Source organism: Calcarisporiella thermophila, assembly GCF_041956535.1.
Source record: "Calcarisporiella thermophila strain CBS 279.70 unplaced genomic scaffold VTP21scaffold_18, whole genome shotgun sequence".
Taxonomy (NCBI): domain Eukaryota; kingdom Fungi; phylum Calcarisporiellomycota; class Calcarisporiellomycetes; order Calcarisporiellales; family Calcarisporiellaceae; genus Calcarisporiella; species Calcarisporiella thermophila.
Window position 1 is genome coordinate 213377 of NW_027192208.1, and position 21449 is coordinate 234825.

Below are 21449 nucleotides of genomic sequence, written 5' to 3' on the forward strand. Positions count from 1 at the left end.
TAATCTTAGATATCATTGTTTTTACGTATTACTTAAATGACGAGCTTCGAAAACGATACATACCTTTCTCAGCTCCATCCTCCGGACCTGCATGGGTTACAAGATCTGCTCATGTGCGAGTCTTTTTTTGATGAGTTCACAACCGCCATTCGCCAAGACGGGGCCATGGGCGGTGACGACGGGGAAATAAACAACCAGACTACCCCAGCAGAAAGTAGCCCGGATAGAAATTCAAGTTTACCGTCTGAAGATCCTATGTTGGCCACCGCACAGATATTTCTCGAATTCGATCCAGATAATGAGGTATTCATGTTTCTCCATGGAATCGGTCCAGATAATGTTGTCTAAATTTCTCTTATAATAGAAAAAGGAAGCACTTTCTTCCTCTCCTCAGACCTTGTCCGAATCTATCAGTTCTTCACCCGATAACCATCTTATAACCCTTAATTCTCCCGAACATGCTACAGACACACTTCATTTTCCTGTCTCACCAGTTTCGCCATCAGCTGCTCCTCATACATTCTCCGCCGATAATACCTTCCAGCAACTCATGTTTGACAGCTTGCTTTCGAATCTCACCCTGCCTTCTCCCCCACCTCAACCACTTGAGATGACCTCCCCATCGCCCCATCAGCAAAACGAAACTGCGATACCAGGGGAGGGCACAGGAAGAGCGACCAAGCGGAAGAAGAATGACGGGCGTGCATCTGGCGTAAATCCAGCGGATGCAAAAACAAAGAAGCGAAAGCAGAAAAGTTCACCCTCCAACTCAGCAAAGTCAAGCTCCACCTCCACCGTCAGCAAAAGCAATGCCAAAAAACAAACTGGCGCAAAGAAAAGAGCTTCTCTTACCGACCCGAATACCGGAGCTCTTGATGTACCAAACCCATCGCTCGGCATCAGTGCGCAGCATGAGTTTGCCCCTGCAATCAACCTCCCCACATCCACCGCTCTCTCCTCAGCTGGTCAATCCTCTGCAACTGAGCCCATGCTCAAGGCTCTGTTGATGCTAAATAATGGTATATGGCCTGCCCCTTCAGCTGATAGCAACCCAACGTCCCTCCCTCTTCTCCCCACCCCTACCAATCAAGCCCCCCCACAACCCAACAAAATTGCTATTCCACGCATTCGAAAACCCATCGCCCCGCCTCAACCTCATCCTTCATTTACCCCACTCATGAAGCAGCAAAAAAAGGTGGCGCACAACGCAATTGAACGCCGCTATCGCAATAACATCAATGACCGTATCACGGATCTAAAGAATGCCGTTCCAGCGCTTTGTAATCTTCGTTCAAAAGATTCGGTGGAAGAAATCGATGGAGTGGTAGCAGCCACCAAGCTAAACAAGGCCACCATTCTTAGAAAAGCCACAGAATATATCCACTATTTGAGGAAAAGCAACGGTGAACTACGAGAAGAGGTGGATATGCTCCGTGGCGCATTGCGAACCCTACCGGGCGGGAAAGAGCTCTTAGAGAAGTGTTTGGCAGAGATGGAAATGAAAAGGCAGGCAAATATTGCTGCCTCCGCTGCGGCAGGAGAGATGGGCTCGACCGACGACGATATCGGCTCGGACGAGGACATCCTCTCCGACCGTGAGTCTGTGTCTCCTTCTCCTTCGAGCATTAGCCCCTCCACCAGCGAGAAATCGGAGAGTGGATCCTCGTCCAAATTGCTGCTTGCAGCGTTCCTTTCCGTTACCCTGTTCTATTCGCCCTCGATGATAGGTGAAAAAGGCGGAATTGGATCCGAACACCCTCATCACCACGACGAGAAGGCAATTGGTGGAGGATCTTACCTGAGTGGAGGCAGTGGGATGGACGTAACTTGGGGATGGTGGTTGGCGAGAGCATGCTTTTTCCTAGTGTGCCTCTTATATCTATCGCGATACGGGAGCAGTTCATCTTCTACTCGTCGACACCGCCGTCGGACCGAAGAACACCACGCCCATGGCACAAAATCTCAAGGAAAGCGGGCACCCAAAATAGCCGGTTTACCCCCGCGACAAGTGTACAGCACATTAATGGACTCTTTACAGATACCCCACTCTACTTCACAACAATCATGGCGCCTCGTTCTGGGAATATTTCTGGAAGGCTCTAGATTTCTTTTGCGGCGCTGCTTTTCTGTAGACTTTGCCCCGTGGGAGAAAGAGCCTAATGAGGCGGTTGCAGCGGGGCGCTGGCTCCGCATTAGCGAGGCAGAACTCTGCGGAGGCAATCCAAATGTAACACGACTCTCTGTACTATATTCGGCATTACGTACTCTAAACCTGGCGGAGCTAGTATCCTCCGATCGAGACCAGATTTCGAGCTCGCTCGCTAGAGTGTATGCCACAGTAGCAATGCAAATAGAAATTGCCGTCCCGGTTGCGAACCTTGCACGCAGCCTTGCGCAATATTTCTGGCAATCGGCCGTCAATACGTTACCAAAGCAGGCTATGCTCGAGGCTGATGAGGGCAATCTTGGGCTGAAATGGTTCAAGGGAATCATCTCGGAAGAAACCATGAGGGACGAGCAAGAGGCTGCGCATGAGGGCACGAACGAGAGTAGAAATGAGTGTGGGAAGAAGGGCTCGGAGGGATTAGTCGGCAGTATTATGTGGGAAGAGGCCCTTTATACGTTTAAGCACACTTCCGGCCTAATTTCTACGCTCGAGGAGCCTTTGCTGACGCATGATGATGATGATGAGGCCAAGTTGCCCCCATGGAACCGACCCAACAGCTCAACCATCCCCCTTGCTTTGCTTGCCAATCTCCACGCCCTGCATAAACTTCGTGGTGTGTACATGAGATTGCTCTCTACGATAGGCTCCACCCCCAAAATTGTTGGCTCAGATGAGGCCGATATGTCCGAGCAGCATCTGGTTGATGAAGAAAACATGCTCTCCTCGATTATGCACACAACCGATCCATTCTCAACCGCATACTGGTATGCTCTAGTGGCAGCCGCCGTCGAGGCCTACCATTTCGGTCATCTCGAAATGGGTGAATCCCTCATTTTACGGCTTAAGGAGATTGAGCCGCGTCACCACCCCCATTGTTCACAGCAGGGTGGGGCGGAAAAACACAATCCACACGAGAGCATTGCAGGGCTTGAGTGCGCTCATTCAGATATGACTAAGCAGATTATTGCATTCACATTTGTCGGAATAGCATTGTTGAGGCGGGGGAAGCCACAGGAAGCATTACGAGTGCTGGCGAAGTCAAGAACAGTCGCGGAGCAAAGAAGGAATATAGAGGTCCAGCTTCTTGTGCTTACCGGCGAGATAGAGGATGAGATCTCTTTGCTGCAGGATCGACCGGTAGGAGGTGAGATAGATGCGGCGAGGGAAGAGGAGGAGGATCTATTCAACCAGGATGCGGATTATGGCGAGGAAAGCGTCGACGATATATTTGCCCCTCGAAAATCCAAATCCAGCACAATGGACGAGCGAAAAGAAGCGTGTAGGGAGAAGACATGCTCCCCTCTGAGAGAGCTAGAGCGCGAGGTGGAGACCATTGCCGATTTTCTCGTGGGCATGTGGGGTTTCGAGGCCTGGATTGATCTATCGCGGGCCATGCCCATCTCTCCCTCTGTCGCCTCTCCTTCAGCCACAACCGGATCCTCAGAGGGGCCGACTCTTCCCCCTACCCCGCCCAGTATCTCCCAGCCCGAGTTCACCAGCATTCTTGCCTCCTATCTTCTCTATCTCCGCCGGCTCATCTCGCATCCTCCCCTCGTTTCCCATAGCACGGTTGGCGAGATGCTTGAACGACTTTGCCGAGTCAATCGGATAATTCGAGAGGCTGGGGGTGACGGGGCGGATTCCGGTTGTGAGTGTTGCGAGGAAGATAGTGTAGTCGTAGAGCCCGGACGTCCACACGAGAGTGAGCAAAAATTGCGGAATGTGGAGAGGGCATGGAGGGTGCTTAAGGGAGTTTGCTAATCCACTTTAGTGTTTGTAATTTACATGTCATTTCAAATATCAACATTTTTTAATTTTTATTATAACCTAATAACAAAAAACTATTTAAAATGGCCGGTGGAAAAAAAAAGAAAGTAAGAAAACTATCTCAACATAATATAACAACTCTTTTGAAACAAAAGAAATAATTTTAAACAGCAAAGGGAAAAAGAGATGAGTGCATATGTCATAGTGATAGGCAGCGGAATTTAACTAGCTTCGTTAAGCCTCATTAGCGTCATCACGGCATCCACGTCCATGGTCGTACGGCCTTTCTCTTTGACCTTGTCTGCGTCTTTCTTTTCAACCCCCGTATCACCTTCACCGCGCTCAGCGGCCGGCGTCGTGGTCCCAGATGGAGATGACGGAGACGAGGAGGAGGACGAGGAGGCCTGGTTAGTATTTTCTCCTCCCTGTTGTTGCTGCTGCTGCTGCTGCTGCTGCTGCTGTGGCTGCTCCCCCACGGTCTGGATCTGCCCATGATGACCTCTTTCCGAAACGTACGCATTTGCAGCCGCCGCCAGGGCCGCAACCATCAAGCGATCTCCACTCTGCCCTGCCACTTGAGCCAAATGATGTAGCCGCGCTACTAGAGCACTTGAGTCAGCATGCTGCCCCTGAAGCTGCGAGTCCTCCTTTGCTTCTGTGCCAGAGAGGTTGCCATTGTCCACGTTTGCTGGACCTTCGTTTAGAAGTTCTTTTAACAGCCCGGGTGTGAAGCCATGCTTTGAAGAGGCTGTGTGCTCGCCCGTTCCCGAGGCATTGAACGGTGACGAGACATTGTATGAGGATTCGATGGCGTTTTGCACATGTGTGGAATTATCGGCCATACTGGCCGCGGAGTTGCCGCCTTGTGTTGTGGCAACTCCAGCAATCGCCTTTTTACGCAGTTCCTTCTCTTGCCTCTTCATTCGGCGCTTGTTGTACTCTGCTTCAACCCACCGTCGCTTCTCTTCCGTTTCTTCCACACCAAAAATCTTGTTTGCTCGCTTATTGACACGACAGCGAAGGTCATTGTCCTTATCTATCCAAATAGGTGGAGAAATGAGGCATGAATGGTTAGAGAATGGAAAGGATGACACCCACTTCGCTCCTCGTTTAATTCTCGCCAGCGTTTTTTCCGCTCCCTATTATCCTGACGTATCTTCTCGACGTCCACCGGCCTCTTCTGCTTATGCACCATGGCCGGAATGTCATTCACTTGGATGGGCATGGGTGAGTTTGAAAATGATAAGTGATAAAAAAGGAAAGCGGAGAGAAGGTAGGGAGAAAAAAAAAATCCGGAAATGTGAAATAAAAAAACTGAAAAGTATTTAATGGACAGATATATCGAATGGAAAACCAAAAGAAATGGGTGAGAAATCCTCTTCCTCACATCAATATACACTCCCTCTTTCTTGCGGACCCTACTCAAGAAAAGAAAGGTTGAGCTGCAAAGTTATAACTAGTCGATGGGAATCAATGGTTTAGCCATGATTTTCATCTTAACAGGAGGATAAGCATACCCTTGTATGGAATTGAGAGCAAAAGCAATCCTTATCTCTTCGAGGCGCTGCGGTTCCTGTGCGCACGATGTAAGCTGGTGAAGAAAATGAGTATTTCGGAGGAAAAGCAGGACAAAATGAGACTGCTGACGGACTGCTTCAACAGAAAAAGAAGTCAAAATATGATGACGTCGTCAATCGCCAACAATTAGATTTTGTGTGACTGGCGGGCGCCATTTATGTGGTTTTAGGGCATTTCTCGTTTTCTCTTGGCTCTCCTGCATTTCCGTTAGATTCACAAATATACTTACGCGCTCGTGATTGTCATGCGATTTTCTATCCTACCCCTTGCTCTCGCCACCGTGTTCGTGGCGGTAGCAAATGCCGATCCATTCAAGTAAGATTACAGCCTTATCATTTGTGACTAATATACTTATGGTTTACCTCCGATGATTCCCCCTTATAGGATATCCCTCAAGAAATTCAAGGAGGATCCGACCCAATATACTCGGCGCCTCTCCTACACGGCTGAATACCTCACTCAGAAGTATATTAGCCCTATCCGGCAGTCGACCATCCAGCAAGTGTATGTTCCTGCTTCGGTGCCCGAGCATGGCGTTCCTCTCTCCAATTACTTGAACGCTCAGGTAGGTATAGTTAAGTTTCTCCTGGCGCTTCTCTCCTACTCACATTTGTTTCCTATGGGATAGTATTATGGAGAAATCTCCCTCGGTACCCCCCCGCAAACTTTTACCGTTGTGTTTGACACCGGCTCCTCCAACCTCTGGGTTCCCTCGACACACTGCAACTCCTTGGCGTGTCTTCTCCATCGCCGCTACGATGGATCGCAGTCAACCACCTTCAAAGAGAATGGCACTGAATTTGCCATTCAGTACGGCACAGGCTCGCTAGAGGGCATCATCTCGAATGATGTGCTGAAGGTCGGAGATATTGAGGTGAAAGGGCAAGATTTTGGAGAGTCTACCAAAGAACCCGGCCTGACCTTTGCTTTTGGAAAATTCGACGGAATTTTTGGGCTCGGGTATGACCGTATTGCTGTGCAGCACGTGGTGCCTCCATTCTACAAAATGCTGGAGCAGAAGCTCTTGGACGAGCCGATCTTCTCCGTCTGGCTAAACGGAGGCGCAGAGGGCGAGGACAGCAATGGAGGAGAGTTAGTGTTTGGCGGCACGGATCCCGCACACTACTCCGGCGACATCCACTGGGCTCCTGTGCGCCGCAAGGGGTATTGGGAGGTGGAGCTCGAGGGGGTCCGATTTGGCGACGAAAAGATCGATCTTGAACCGACGGGGGCCGCCATCGATACTGGCTCGTCACTCCTTGCCATGCCCTCAGTCCTCGCCGGACTGCTTAACAGTGCCATTGGAGCCAAGCGAACGTGGTCGGGGCAGTACACCATTGACTGCGAGCGTGTCTCTTCGCTTCCCGAGCTTTGCCTTACCTTCAACGGGAAAGAGTTCTGCCTCCGTGGCGAGGACTACATCCTCCAGGTGCAGAAGCAATGCATCAGTGGGTTCACCGGGTTGGATATCCCCCCCCCCATGGGCCCGATTTTCATCGTAGGAGACGTATTCCTCCGCAAATTCTATACCATCTATGATCTCGGGAAAGATCGTGTTGGATTTGCCACCTCGAAATAGACCTTGCTCGATCCCTGACATATAAGAGTCCTCCCTATGCATATTTGGCTTTAATTTTTTTAGGGAGCACATGTTGTTCCCGGTTAGATAGGCAAACTTTAATTCAGTGTCAATCTTCTCCTATATCAGCACGATCAGTTTAATTTATATACACAATATATATTACCAACTCTTTATGTTGTATGGTTCAATAGCACTGAGGAACTTGATAAGAGATTCCACGACTCTATATTCTGTTATTCTATTTGGTATGGTTCATAAATAAATCTGTTTATTTATTTGCTGTTCTTTGCTTAAAAAACTACGCTATGTCGGAATGGCCCACCACTTAAGGGCGATGGATTAAAACTCATGCATGTAGCTACCTATTTTGTAGGATAGCATAGTTAGTTCTACTCTTAGACCCAAATTAAGCTTAGCAACGTCAATAGCAGATCCGAGAGGGGTGATAATAAAGAGTGATGGCATAGGCGGTCGGGTTGAGTTAAATCACATTAGCACGGTTAGGCGAGCGTTCTCTCTTTAACATTTCTTTCAATAATTCCATTTTCACTCAGCGAAAGTGTAAAAAATAAAAAAAAATTAAAAAATATTTATTCAGTGCATATCGAATGACATTTAGTGAGTGGGACATTAGTGTATTAGAAGATTAGTGTGTATAGTATTCATAAGAAGGATAAAGTATGCTTGGAAACCATGTGGGTATGAGACAATTAGTATATAGATGGTGGCAGCTATTGTAACAACAGAATTTACGTCCCAACATTCAAATTCTACTAAACATGATGCGCAATTTAATGTCACCGGTCCCGGCAACCACGTGTCGGAATTTGGAGTTTGGCTGGTTAAAGGGTGGGGCGGGATTGGAAGTGGGACCGAACGAAGAGTGCGGAGAGGTCGAGATCGAAGGTGTATCTGGGGATTCAACTATGGTGGTGGCGCTGGCTGTATTGGCGGTTCCCGGGCTGCTTCCATTGGAGTAGAGCGAGTGATGAGGGGAGTCTGAATTTTCTCTGCGGTTTCCCTCTGCCTCGGGGAGCCCGGCGATCCCTATGCTCCCATCTGCCTGCAGCACCGCCAGGATCGAGGTCCGCGCCCCTGGTCTATTAATATCGCCTCTAAGATTGGAAGGAGCAACAGGCGGAGCTGGAAGAGGAGATTCCACAACATGATTTGTTCGTGACCGCCGCTCTGCCTCGGGCAAAGAAGGGGTAGATATCTTCTCATCCAACTGCTTCTCCGAACGACGGGCTCGCTTAATTCTGCAGAGCGGCCGCGTAAATTCCCAGATACGCCCGGCCTTTTCTGGTTGGCAATATCGGCGGCCATGCACGCGGATTTCGCCGAGGAGCTCGTCAGGGAGGAGAAGGCGCTGGCGGAAGCACTGGATGACAACGCCGATTTTCTCGGGGTGCCTTGCATAAAACAGGTAATCCACGTCGTAAAAGGGCTGCGCGGTGTTGCGACACTTGGGCGTGATAAACTCCTCGACGATATTGCCGGTGCGGGCGTGCACAAATATCAGCCGGCAATAAGTATCGAACCCATCGGCCACCATCTTCCCACCCGCTCTCTGGGATCTCTCGTTAAGTTGGAGGCTGTCGCTCTGGAGGGTAGAGGTGCCGTTTGTAGATTTTGGTGATTCCTTGATCGGCCGTTCTTTGATTCCGCGTGGTAGTTTGAGCCTCGCGCTCACGATCGACACCCGGAAGGACCCGCGATAGTAGTCCTTTCCTCCATATAACCACCTCGGGTACCACCAGGGACTTGGCATCGCAACCTGCTCCAGCTCCTTCACTTTACTCTTTTCCGATGAGAAGTATATTCGCAGGTAGAACTCTCCCTCCTCGTTTGGCTGGAAAGTAGAGGGGACGATCACAAACCGGCCGGCCGGGAGCAGGAACCTCGCCGATACCTCGCATGCATCCGTGAAGGTCACCTTCCCCACCACATCGTACCGTGGGTTAGTAATGCGCTGTTTACGATTCATCTCCACACGTAGCACTACAAACCCGATGGTAAGGTTGTTGCGGGTGTTGAGGATGGGGTGAAGTTCGCGACGCCGATCACGCTGCATCAGCGAGATGAGGATATAGGATTCTTCGCGAAGTGTGAAGATATACTGATGATTCAGATGGAAGGTCCCAAGATGATTGATGCAACCCCCGGTGGTGTTGGCCACTTTGGACCAAAGGCCACGAAATGCAAACGCTCTCCACCGTATTTTGCCAAGGCCGAAGGGGGATGTATTCAACTCGCGAGCAATAATGAGATGAGTGAACTGCGCGCAAAAATCGTCAAATGACTGGTAAAAAAAAAGATAACGGCCCGTTAAAGTAGGAATACACTCCACAAAGTGGGATCCAATGTCTCCTACCATCCAAAAGTCGCCATTGTCGCCCGATTTCGCGCCCCACTTGCGACGCTTGGCCTTGCTCAGAAGTTTCCACTCTTCAGAGTTATCCGCCCAAGCTCCATTCCATTCACGCATGCCCCACGGATTATGCAAGCGAACTAGACATATATCCCGTTTCTTCCATGGAGCGTACCAGGGTGTGCCAATGTGTCGTAGATCTGTAATGCTATAAGAGTGCTGTGGGCACAAAAAGTACATGCATTAAAATTATAGCACCATGATCCCATGAATTTAGGTTGATCTGCTAATCAGAGAGTTACCCCAATAATTAATCCGTTTGGAAGGGTTTCGTCTATTAAGTCATGTAGGGATGCCCTATTTCCGGTTTTCTGCAGATGCTCGGGGGATATACAGGAGCTCATCAATGCGCTGGCGCGATGAGCCTTTTTTAGATGTTTAAACAACTCTCCATTCGTGGCGCGCATTTTGATATGCGGCCCAAACATCTCGATGGTCTCGGAGACCCGGCCGGTAAATTCGATGAACGCCATCGAGGCGCTCCCTGTTTCCAGGGACTCATAGGATCCACATAGTTTGGCGTAGGCCTTCTCTAGTAGGGAGGGCCAAAATTCACGCGGATTCGATGAGCGCGCATACACGAGCTGCCCGTCGCAAGTGGGGAGATAGTCATCGACCACTACCTCTACCCATTCTCCGAAATGATAGAAGCGAAATCGAAATACGCCTACCATCACAGTTTGCGAATTAAAACCCATAATCCTCGTCAATGAGAAACTCAAATCAAAGAGATACCTGGATGCTCATCCAGCGTGCGGTATCTCTCCTCCCCAATTATCGTCTGCGGAAACTCAAGATTGTACTCCCAACCCTGTTGTCGCCAGTAGGGAACAACCTTGTCCACCAGAGGCGGATGAATGCGCAGCACCGTCATTCCGGCAATAAGCCAGCAGTTGCCAACAGCGCCCTGTATCACATCATTGCCGATAGTGCCGTCCTCCTTGAGCTGAACCAAGATGGGATTTGGACATATATCCTGTTCCAGAACCAATAATGCCAACATTAAACCATGGAGAGAGTCAAGCGAGCTGGAAAGCAGCAGGGAGACGGATGAAGATGCTCACCTTGATTCTCTTCCACTCGATGTTCCCCTCTCCCAGCTCAGGCAATCGCGTTCCAAGCGAGAGGGCCCCAGGTGGGAAACGTTCGTCAATGAAGTGAGCGCCCTTCTTTGTATATGCTCTGAAAATGGAGTGGTAATCTTGTTGGTATAGCTGCCGGGTTGGCATGGTTTCACCGTTCCGATGAAAGGAGGCGCGAGGGGGTAACAATCGCCAGTCAATAACAAAGGTGCAGATGGACAAAAATCAAAAAAAAAAAAAAATTTCCCCACTTTTGGATGGAGCACATGTATATTTCGCGATTTGGATATTCAAGCCACGAGCAGGCGGTGGCAAGAAGCTTAAGTGAATCAAGCGAAAATGCAAACAAACTAATACCTTTACTTCAGTAGAGTGTATGTGGGAAAAAGTAAGTCAAATCGCAATACAGGATAGAAAAGAAAGTATACAAGATTGAAAAGGGAGAAAAATGAATGTTAATATCATATAAAAATAAAAATATCAAAGTGTTTCAAAATTAGTATTCTAGTTTGAGACAAATATAAAAAAGAAATAAGGGAAGAAAACTACTTTTTTTTTTTTAATTTAGAATGGTATTTAGCAAACCCCTTTGAGGATTCGCCATGCTCTTTCTACACTTTTGACCTTCTCTTGCTCGTGATCGGAGGGCTCATCATCGCAGCATTCGCAGCCCGAATCCGCCCCATCACCGCCCGCCTCCTTGATGATTCGATTCATCCGGCATAAGCGCTCCAGCACCTCTCCGACAACGCCGTGCGACATGAGCGGAGGCCGCGACACCAGCCGGCGCAGATAAAGGATATAGGCCGAGAGGATGTCCGCGAAATCTCTGCCCTTCATGGTGTGGGTCGGGGGTTGCGTTGCGATAGGGCACGACTCGGTCACGCGCCATACGTCAATCCAGGACTCTACGCCGCACAGCCCAACCAAGAAGTCGGCAAGCGTCTCGATCTCGCGCTCGAGGCGTGCCACGGGATCGATGTAGTAGGACTTCCGGCCGCCAGCTCGGCAGAAAGGCGACGTCTCCACCTCCTCGTCCTTCTCCTCCTCCTCATCCTCCTCGTCCTCGACGCTCTCAATCGCCCTCACTAGGGCCAATTTGGCGTCCACCTCGCGACGCTGCTCGGCAACCGCTCGCGATTTCGACAGCACCCGCACAGCCTCCTGCACCTTCCCCCGCTTGAGCAGCGCCGTGCCCACCAGGGTGAACGCGATGATCTTCTTCGTCATGTCGGAGTATGTGCATGCGAGGCCCTCGGGGTCCTCGCCCAGACAGCCGCTCTCCTCCTCCTCCAGAATGTGCTGATGACAGTGGGGATGGTGCCTCGGCTCCACCTCCTTTAGCTTCACCACAATGGCATCCCCAAGCTCCACGCTGCCGAAATAGTACGCCTCTACAGCAGCGGCAACGAGCGCATACCAATAGGCAGGGGTTGCGGGGTCGGCTCGGGCGACCACGCGGGATATGACGGGCTCATCGTAGCTGCTGCTCACGGGGTCTCTCTTTTTGTTGGCGGAGTTGGTGAGGGGAGAGGAGATCAGACTCATCAGGTGCACGTACGCGACGCGGAGATGATGTAGGGCCTGCAGGTTGGAAAGCAGGGCCAGAGGAACCGCCTGGAGGTTGAATACAGAGGAGGGCTCGGAAAAGCCCAGCTTCTTTTTGGGGCCCGCAGCGTCGCGGCCAAGTCGCACCGCATGGTTGAGGGTGATGAGCGCGTCCCTCCAAACCGCGCTAGTGACCATAGTCTCCCGCATCCGCTCCATATTGACGCTGCCACAACCATCCGTGGACACCTCTTCATCCTCTTCGTCCCGCTGCTCCGACACGGCTAGCGCGTGCTGCAGCCACCTCCCACCCACACTTTCGTCCTGCTCGGTCTGAGCCGTCCTGACCGCCAACTCCCAAAAGTATTTCGGGATCGCTCTCGAGCCCATCATCCCCTTGGGCAACGCAATCGCAAACTGGATGGCGGCGGTGACATACACGCGGGCAAGGCTGGAATCGGACGAATACTCCTCGGTTTCGGCAAGCTCCGCCAGATTAAGTGTGCGCAGGGCTGAGTACAAAATGGAGAGACGCGAGGCCCTGGGGTTGCCTCCGCAGCACTCGGCCTCGCCCATGTGGAGCCAGCGCGCAACCGCAGCCGTCTCATCCAACTCAGTTTCCCACGGTGCTATGTCGACGCAAATAAGTCGGCGTACAATAAAGCGGAGAGCCTCGGCCACCACTCCAAACACCAGCCGCCAACCGCCAGTAGGAAGGGCATGCATGGACTCTGAGAGCGTTCGGTACACTTGCTGAGGCGTTCTCGACTCGGAAACGGATGTGACCATCGAGTGCTGTCGGTTGCGATCGCTATTCACCCGGCGGGCCCTTGTATCAGCGATATTACCGTCAGTGCGCGAGAAATACACGAGGCATGCGAAGAGGATCGCGGTGCGCACGGCCCACCAGATCCAAGAGAGATTGAACCAAGCGCTGGCGCCGCCCGTTCCCAGCGGAACACCCCCGAGGGTCTTCTCCTCGGGGTGGTAGTGGCGGTGCTCCCGACCGCCAAACACGTTGTAGGGCGAATAGAATAAGGACACCGAGAGGAAGACGCCCATCAGTGCCTTGCCAGACTTGCGACCACGACCACGTGACGGAGGGGGAGGGGACAACGAGTCACGGTCGGAGGACTCGGAGGACGACATAGACCTGTCGCGTCCTTTTCGTTTGGTGCCTGTGGCTTGCTGCTTCTCCTTCTCTTTTTCAAGCATAAACCTCTGCAGCAGGTCTCCACCGCCAGGCAACAGCTTCACCATTGCCCGTAGGGTGGAGTTTTCCCCCCGCAGCTCCTCGTTGCTCCTCTTCAGATAGATGATGTACTCGGTCGCCTTTCGTAGAATGGTGGCCTTGTTCAGTTTTGTAGCCGCTACAACCCCATCGATTTCCTCCTCGGAGTCGTGCTTGGATCGCAGATGACACAGTGCCGGGACCACGTTTTTGAGGTCGGCAATCCGGTCGTTGATGTTGTTGCGGTAGCGGCGTTCGATGGCATTATGCGCCACTTTTTTCTGCTTTTTCATTTCCAGCGGTTCGGGCTCGGGTCCAGGGGAAGGCTCAGAGGGGACGGAGTGATTTGCGGTCATGGAGGGTGGCGGGGTGACGGAACGGTGGTAGTGCTGCTGCTCACAAGCTGAAGTTGACATCGTGTCCATGTTGAGGAGCCCGCTGTCCCCCCACTGGTCGTTGTTGAGCAGCATTAGTGCCTTCAGGAACGGCTCGCCGTTGGGTAGGTTTGCCGGGGCAGGGGCCGAGAAAGGAGTCACGGGCGACGAAAGATCCTCACTATTAGGGATTTTGATGGCGGGGGCAAAGTACGAGCCCTTCGCCATGCTCTCGTCCACCAGCGGCCCAGAATCACTAGGCTTCGCTGGTTGATCCCTGGTCTGTTTTGTTTCCCTGGTTGGCTGTGTTGGCTGCCGCTGTTTACGTGATTTTCCGGTTGCATCCTCGTTATTCCGGCGGCGTTTCGTGTTCCGCGCATCGGCATCGGTCTGCCCATTAGCCTCCGTGTTCAACGCGTTGATCATTCCAGGGTCCTTTCGATCGGGCTGTTGGGCGCCCAACATGACTAGGCCGGACAAGAAATTGTCGAACATGGCCTGATTGTAGATTGGTTTCCCGTCATGAATAGGGAATGCGGCGCTACCGTGCATTTCGGGAGAGCTGAGGGCAGCCATGATGTCGTTTGGAGAGCTGAGTAGGGAATCGGTCGTCGTGGACAGGGGAGTGGTGGAGAAAGAGGCACTAGGGGTTTCCGGGTGCACGTCCTCACGAGTCATCTATGAGAGAGGGTTGGGAAGGGTTAGCAACGTATTCATGCAGCAGCCGAATTAGGAGGAAAAACAGATATTTACATGATAACCTTTGGCGGCATTGTCTTTATCGCCATACATGGAATCTCGTTGGTATCCAAAGAAGAGCTGTGCGGGAGACACTACATTATCGCCGGTGGCTGCGAGAGTGGGAAGTTGTGCGGGCTTCACCGGGGGGCTATCGGCGGTCATGCTGCTGCTGCTGCTGCTATCGTCATTCTGGTGGCCAGAGGATGTGGTGAATTCATCGAAAAACGATTCACACATTAATAGATCCTGGAGATCTGAGGGCTGCAGCGAGACGTGATCGAGATAGCTTTCGTTTTCGAAGCAGCCCGTCATTAGTAGGATGAGAGTAAATCAAGAAACGGTTCACAATTTAACAGGAAATAAGCATGAAACTATAAATTCGAAAAAAAAAAAAATTGCGTGTTGTGGAAAATGCGGATTAGTACTATTTAATTTTAGTGTTGAGTAGATTAAAAAAAAATAATAGAATAAAAGTAGTGAGAAGATTCGACCAAGTATAAGCGAAAACAAAAAGTGGCATGATTTTATCATTTTCAATCTAATCTGGTACATCGGGCATCAGAAATGTTTCAGACGGTGGTGTACAAATCGAAGCAACCGCGCAGGCATCTCATGACACTGAATTCGAATTGTCAGGCAACATTTTCCGATTCTCACCCATTTTGCACTGAATCGTACGAGCCAGACTCGATTCCGGCTCCCCATTTCCCCTGCCTCTCCTCGCCAACCATAGAATAGAGCTCCTTTTTTGCGAGCATCGCCACCTCATCTCCTCTTGCTGATAACTCCTCTCCGCCCACTCGCTTACCCTAGCCCGTGCTCGGCCACTTCATCGATAGTCCCCTGGTGCTCGTCAAATGGAGCCGGTTCAAGGCACGGTGGGCAAGATGCGAATCGATTCGGATTCATATTAACAACCCATATTTATTTCTCTTGCTCGTCATTAAATATGACGACACATAGCACCTGGAAAAGAAATTCAGCTGAGGATTCAGCTAATTTTACACGAGTCAATGCATCCCATTCCGGTGGAAGGGGTGGAATAACTAGGGAAAACTAGGGGAGAGTCAAAACAAAAGCTAGGAGAAGATAGAGGGTAATAAAAACAACAGGAGCCCATTCATGTGATGGTGACGGAAGTGAGCCAAAATGGATTAGGAGACGCTTCATTCAACTTGCATCCCATTTTCTTCCTCCTCTTCCTCGTCAACCATCTCATCCACCTCGTCTAGATCTTCATCTTCATCTTCTAAATCCTCCTCCACATTGGTGGCCGCATTGGCCCACATTGCACCGGAGGTAACAGCTTGAGGCATAGCCTGTGGCAACGATCCGGGCCGCTGTCCCTGCTGCTCCGTAGGGCCTGGCGGCGGTGGCTGAGCGACCGAAAGGTCGCCACTACTGTCTGGGTAGTCGGCTTCATGCGCGCCCGACGGATGGTGATTGCCTGCACCGTTGATATGGGCAACCGGATGTGGGCTATCTGCAGAGTCTGCCACAGTGGCGGGAGCAGAGCCCGGGGTAGAGCCGTGGGCCGCGCCGGGAGACGTCGCCAGCGGAGAATTCTGGGGAGGGACCCCCGAGGTAAGCTTCTGGTCGGTCATTTGGAAATCCTGCCAGATGTAGTTGCGGCAGAGGTTGGCGTTCGGAAGGTCCTGGATCATCTTTGAGATGGTCGGGTGGGTGAACCCGTAGTAGTCGGGGCCGGACGCCGAATTCGAGTGTTCTCTCTTCCGTATTGCGTTGGCTTCGCGTACCACGGACGTCCATGCTCCCGTCGCCGAGTTGGCAATGATCGGACGATCGCGCCTATCGTCCGGGGTAATGATGAATTTGGGGGCGTCTCCGCCGTCGACGATTTCGCAGTGGTAGATGACCTGCTTATCGGGGTCGAGGGTGCTCATATAGGGTCGTGATACGCGGAAGCCCACAGGCCACAGGTAGCGGGCCGAATGAAAAGTGTCCCGGTCATACACGATGTGGCCGAGGCTATGCACCGTCAGGATCCCGATCTGAACGGGGAGAATGTAGTTGCCACTCTCGTCCTTGTCAACAGGGTGTGCACGACGTATTCGCCCGCGAACGGGGCGCGCAGCTTTACTTTTTGCCTTTTCGAGTGCCTCTGCAGTAGGAAGCGGCACATCTGGTACCGCGGTGTGGTGAGAATAGTGTAGGGATTGCGATGAGGTCTGGGAGGGGTGCCTTTTCCCAGAGGGTGCTTTTCTAGTATGCAGCGATGAAGGGTTGATTAACGATGGAGCAGAGGTGGGCGGAGGCGAGCTTTTTGGTGTGCTGGTGAATGCGGCTAATGGAGGGGGGGAGGGGAGGACGGGTGTGAATAAAGATTTGCTTTCCAAAAATGAGCAAAGCTGACATTTTAAAACCTACGTGTCATTTCTCCGGTCTCTGCTTCGGACGGCGACATATGCGACTCGCCCTCCTCTGCCGAGCCCCAGCCTTCCACCTGCGTCAGCCGATCCAAAATAACACTACAAAGCGATTATCCAGCCATTAATGATCCGATCACACTCCTGGAATCAGCCCAAGCAGCCCTTACCTCTTTTCCTTCTTCAACTGCCTGATTTTCTTTTGCGCCCTGGCCAATTCCTCTGCTAAGACGTCATTATGCTATGTAATGGTAGAATTTTCAATTTGCCAGCTGTGACAGTAGAAATAAAATAATCCGCTAGTCACCTGCAACACCTCTTTCAATTTTCGTTTCAACTGTTTATATTTTTCCTCGGAAAATCCGCTCTGCTCCTTTGAATGGCTCCGGGCGCTGGAAGTGGGTGTGAGTCGCTGAGAAGATGATGTGGGTGACATTTTGATTATCTAGATTCTTTGCGGGCGATCACTGCGTGTTTCTTGATCAAAGGATTTTTTTAGGAATGCGATTAAAATGAAAAAAAAAATAGTCTGGGAGGAAAATAAAGAACACTACGGGATTATACAACAGAGTACAGCGGGATTAATTAAGAGACTCGTCAAGGCGATGGCGTCTAGGAGAACGAGGGCTGTTTATGGCCAGGGAAAGATGAGGGTTTGGCGCAGGTTGAAATGAAAACAAAAAAACCCGCGAGGGGAAGCAAAGTCAGGGGTCGTCTTGGTCAACTTGCCGACTAAGCCAACCTGTCACGCACTCTATTGAAGGCTAGTCCCAATAATTTCGCGGTCTGGCTGCACTCAAATTGGATGCGTTTTCAAAATTTGACACATTTTACAAGTTAGATGAGATGTGAAAACTGATTTTTATTTAATGCAATGTCAGATTCAACAATAAAAAACAAGGGCATCGGCTCCATCGTCATTCCTAATCGTGATAGAATGAGGGTCATTAGTCATTGCTCAACACAAAAAAAAATGTTGGCAGGATCAAGTGAAAAAATGGCTTGATCAGAGATTCAAAGTCTTCGACACAATGGTTAAGACAGGGATAACTTAATTTTTCTTAAAGAAAAATGGCACATCATATGCATTTCCCTTGAAGAGAGAACCAAAAACACTTCGTGGATAGCCTACCTAGAAGGATGGATGGATGGGGTGGACACCGGAAAACGCGAAAAAAAAAGGAAATAAGGAAACGCACGAAGTAGAGAGAGCAAAAGAAGATGGGCCTCCTAGAATCGACCTCTTGGATTATTTATTCTGAAAGATGAGCTGTCACATATACGGTCACGCTTACCAATTCTGTGACGGCTCTAGGAGGTCGGAATGCGGCCTCCAATTCCACGCAACACGTCCAGCAGGGCTTAGCCCTGCTCGAATGGAGCCCCCGCTCTTCAGCACTCTATCTGTGGTCAGAGGCGCCGTGACAAAATGAGGGAGGGGGGTACGGGGGGAGAATTCGATTAGGTCCTGTAATCCTGTTTTAATTAACCTGGTCCGACCGATTGGTCCTCATGGATCACCCGCATTGGTGAAACTCGGGTACAGTCACATCTTCGATTAGAAAACCAAGTCCATCGTCCCTGCCTCTCTTCTTTGTTTGCAACTCTCTCCTGGCCGCCGGCTCCTCTCCTCTTCTCTCCTTCCTCAACACGCACGCTCCACACATCTCCTTGTCCCGCCCGTTGATGCGCTGTTTCTTGCTATCGGCTTGACGTTTTGCATGCATCTATAAGATATGCGAAGGGCCCACTTTTTGCTTCTTCTCCTGATCACCCTGACCCTCTTCACGGCGACGCACGCCGCCATTTTCGACGACATCCTGGATGGGCTGGTTCCAAAAGATGGGGATGGAAACAACGGAGGTGGCAATGGCGGGGGCGACGACGGATCCAACAACGGCGGCGGAGGCAACAGCAGCGGCGGAAAGCCTACTGCGCAACCCTCCCAAGATACCCCCCCCAACGCTTCACAGCAACCCGATTCCAAGTCCCCCGACTCAAAACCAACCGCGACGAGCGCTGCAGAAGCCTCGTCGCCCAGCGCTGCCCCGCCAACTCCCCCACCCTCCCCCTCCTCTCCCGCGCAACCCTCGCCCCCGGCCTCTTCAGCATCCCAGGTCGCCTCGCCATCCCGGGCGACCTCGGCCCCAGAGAGCAATACCGCCAAAGCCTCCGCGTCCGCCACCAATATTCTGTCCCTCCTGACTCAGCTTCCACCCCCCTCCTTCACGCAGAGCTATGGGTTTGTCCCCGCGGGAACCCTCATGCCGGGATCACGTGCGTGCAAGGAGTATATGAACCATTGCCGAGATCAAACGTGTATGTTTTCGATGTACCGCGCCATGTGTGACGAAAACGGAGTTGGCCACTGGTAAGTCGAGCTCGTCCCCTCCAGCGGTGCGATTGTTCAAGAAGCGGAACCGAAATGGTTTTAATTTCCCTTGTGACTTTAGTGAATGTTTAGGAACAAACGGGGGTCCCTTTACGAAATCGCTTGGGCTGTCAGTCCTCGGAGGTGTCGGGAGCCTGGCTGTAGCCGGGCTTGTTGCATTGTAATTTTTTTTGCATTTCTTTTGGTGATTTCATTTCATTTATATCAATGCATTATGCCATCTCTTCCCTTCTTCTGCTGCTTGCCAAGTCCTATCACCCGCTTTCTCTTCTAAATAGCTTTTGCCGATATTTGCATTTGCCCTTAATAACATATATATATTTTACAGACAAACAGAAAAAGTGCAGCTGGTGGGCAGAAAAATGAGGAGAAAAAAAAAATCAAAAGAAAGAAAGGGCAAGAAGTGGGAAGAGAAATAGAAGAACAACAAAGGATCATTTCACAAATCCACTGCAAGAGAAAGAAAATAAAAAAAAAGAAAGAAAAATGCAAACATTATGTAACAGGGATAAATGAGTCAACAAGAGAAGAACCTTATAAAAAAAAAGACAATCTTTGATCATTATAACAATTAAGGGAAGAGAAACAAAACAAGAAGGGGATGGAAGAAAAAAAAAAAAGTAATATGACGATGAGCTGGGCGATGTACAAACGCAAAAGGAAAAAAAAAAGGAATGGGCGGAGACGAGCACTAGAGGAAGCTTGCGTATTTATCCAATATAACATCTCTCTATTTGTCCGCTGACCCCCTCTCTCGCATTCTGCAGCAGTTGCTGAGAATAAAGAGGCCCGCTAGCCGAGCTGAGCACGGAGGGGTAGGGCTCCGCAGCATCGCCCGCGCTGTTCCCAGCAGTCCAGCCGGGGCTGGGTGCGGTGGAGGAGGGTGGATTGCTAACGGAATAATATCCTCCCGCCAGATACGGCGCCGAGGACAGGTATCCATAGTAGTCCGCCAGCGAGGGCTCGAGAGCATAGGGGTGGTAATAGTAGCCGCTGGAGTAGGGGGTATTGGAGAAGGGGCCGGGGGTGCCGCCGGCGTTTGGCGTGTAGTTGCGGGGGCGGGCGGGGGCGTGGGGGGACACGAGGTTGGGGGTTGGGGCGGACGAGGAGCGGCGGGGGCGGCGGATGGGGCCGGCGGCCGGGAAGGTGCGCGGCGAGTCCTTGGCGGTGTAGTCGATGGTCCAGTAGCCGCCCTTGCCGGGCTCGGTGGCGGACTTGTCGGCGCGGATGAAGATGCTCTTCATCGTGAGGTTGTGGCGGATCGAGTTCTTCCACGTGGGCTGCGCGTTGTGGAAGTAAGGGTAGTGGGTGAGGAAGTACTCGTAGATCTCCGAGACGGTCATGCGCTTGCTGGGGCTCGACTCGATCGCGTTGACGATCAGCGTCGCGTAGGACATGGGGGGGCGGCCGTTGGACTTGATGGTGGTGGTGGGCTCCACGAGCACGGCGGGGGCGGCCACCTTGGGCGCGAGCGGCTGCGGGGTCTCCTTGGTGGGGGTGGAGGAGGGGGTGGTGGAGGCGGAGGGCGAGGTGAGGGAGGCGGCCGTGGACGAGCCCGGCGTGTTCAGCGAGGGATAGGCCGGGTACCCGGCGACGGCGGGATAGCTCCACGCGTGGACCTCCAGCCCGGACGCGGCGGACGCGGGGGCGCCGATGGCGGCGGAGGGGGGGGCGTCGGGCTTTTCCGGCGTGTGCGGCCCCGCGGAATGCGGATGGGCGAGCACGGAATTAGCGAGGGGCGCGAGGTTGGTCGCGGAGGGTTGCTGGTGGGCGAACGCCGAGTCTTTCCAGTCGAAGTGCAGCTTATTGATACCGTAGTCAACCGAGGCCATCAAAGTGCTCCTGACTGTTAACACGCTGTGACGGGGGGGGGGGGGAGAGGGGGCGGCGGGGGGGAGGGGTGCGAAGGTCTGAAGAGCGCGTGGGGGGGGGGATAAGCCGTGGGACAGACGGGGGAGGGCAAGCGATAGCTTTGATTAGGACGGGGGGATAGTGTTCACGTTGGCAGCAATGGCGGCAGCAGGAGGAAAAAGAAGCACCGCGGGATCCGAGGGGAAGAGCTGGGGAGGTGTGAAAAAAAAACAGGATAAAGTGGGGAGGGGGGATTTGTCCGAGCGCTTTTATAACCAAAAACAATGACAGCCCGAACTGCAGCAAGTATGAGACTCA

General features: G+C 51.7%; 8 protein-coding genes across 8 annotated transcripts; 3 read left to right on the forward strand and 5 right to left on the reverse strand.

Moving 5' to 3' along the window:
* Window positions 1-36: 36 nt before the first annotated feature.
* VTP21DRAFT_3598 (uncharacterized protein) lies at window positions 37-3928 on the forward strand (the record flags this gene model as incomplete). The annotated part of the gene is made up of 2 exons (XM_069393917.1): window positions 37-303; window positions 365-3928. 2 exons carry the CDS (start codon window positions 37-39, stop codon window positions 3926-3928), a joined length of 3831 nt encoding a protein of 1276 aa, XP_069249036.1.
* A 227-nt stretch (window positions 3929-4155) lies between these two features.
* VTP21DRAFT_3599 (uncharacterized protein) lies at window positions 4156-5159 on the reverse strand (the record flags this gene model as incomplete). Its single annotated transcript, XM_069393918.1, has 2 exons — window positions 4156-4970; window positions 5033-5159. The coding sequence occupies 2 exons, from the start codon at window positions 5157-5159 to the stop codon at window positions 4156-4158; spliced, it is 942 nt and encodes a 313-aa protein (XP_069249037.1).
* Window positions 5160-5756: 597 nt separating this feature from the next.
* On the forward strand, window positions 5757-7091 carry VTP21DRAFT_3600 (uncharacterized protein; the record flags this gene model as incomplete). The annotated part of the gene is made up of 3 exons (XM_069393921.1): window positions 5757-5827; window positions 5897-6077; window positions 6141-7091. 3 exons carry the CDS (start codon window positions 5757-5759, stop codon window positions 7089-7091), a joined length of 1203 nt encoding a protein of 400 aa, XP_069249038.1.
* Window positions 7092-7857: 766 nt separating this feature from the next.
* On the reverse strand, window positions 7858-10754 carry VTP21DRAFT_3601 (uncharacterized protein; the record flags this gene model as incomplete). The annotated part of the gene is made up of 4 exons (XM_069393922.1): window positions 7858-9684; window positions 9768-10192; window positions 10261-10501; window positions 10590-10754. 4 exons carry the CDS (start codon window positions 10752-10754, stop codon window positions 7858-7860), a joined length of 2658 nt encoding a protein of 885 aa, XP_069249039.1.
* A 429-nt stretch (window positions 10755-11183) lies between these two features.
* VTP21DRAFT_3602 (uncharacterized protein) lies at window positions 11184-14813 on the reverse strand (the record flags this gene model as incomplete). Its single annotated transcript, XM_069393923.1, has 2 exons — window positions 11184-14438; window positions 14514-14813. 2 exons carry the CDS (start codon window positions 14811-14813, stop codon window positions 11184-11186), a joined length of 3555 nt encoding a protein of 1184 aa, XP_069249040.1.
* An 854-nt stretch (window positions 14814-15667) lies between these two features.
* Window positions 15668-17324, reverse strand: VTP21DRAFT_3603 (uncharacterized protein; the record flags this gene model as incomplete). The annotated part of the gene is made up of 4 exons (XM_069393924.1): window positions 15668-16806; window positions 16890-16990; window positions 17059-17129; window positions 17196-17324. The coding sequence occupies 4 exons, from the start codon at window positions 17322-17324 to the stop codon at window positions 15668-15670; spliced, it is 1440 nt and encodes a 479-aa protein (XP_069249041.1).
* Window positions 17325-18624: 1300 nt separating this feature from the next.
* Window positions 18625-19444, forward strand: VTP21DRAFT_3604 (uncharacterized protein; the record flags this gene model as incomplete). Its single annotated transcript, XM_069393925.1, has 2 exons — window positions 18625-19259; window positions 19342-19444. 2 exons carry the CDS (start codon window positions 18625-18627, stop codon window positions 19442-19444), a joined length of 738 nt encoding a protein of 245 aa, XP_069249042.1.
* Window positions 19445-19990: 546 nt separating this feature from the next.
* On the reverse strand, window positions 19991-21112 carry VTP21DRAFT_3605 (uncharacterized protein; the record flags this gene model as incomplete). Its single annotated transcript, XM_069393926.1, has 1 exon — window positions 19991-21112. One exon carries the CDS (start codon window positions 21110-21112, stop codon window positions 19991-19993), a length of 1122 nt encoding a protein of 373 aa, XP_069249043.1.
* Between the last annotated feature and the right edge of the window lie 337 nt (window positions 21113-21449).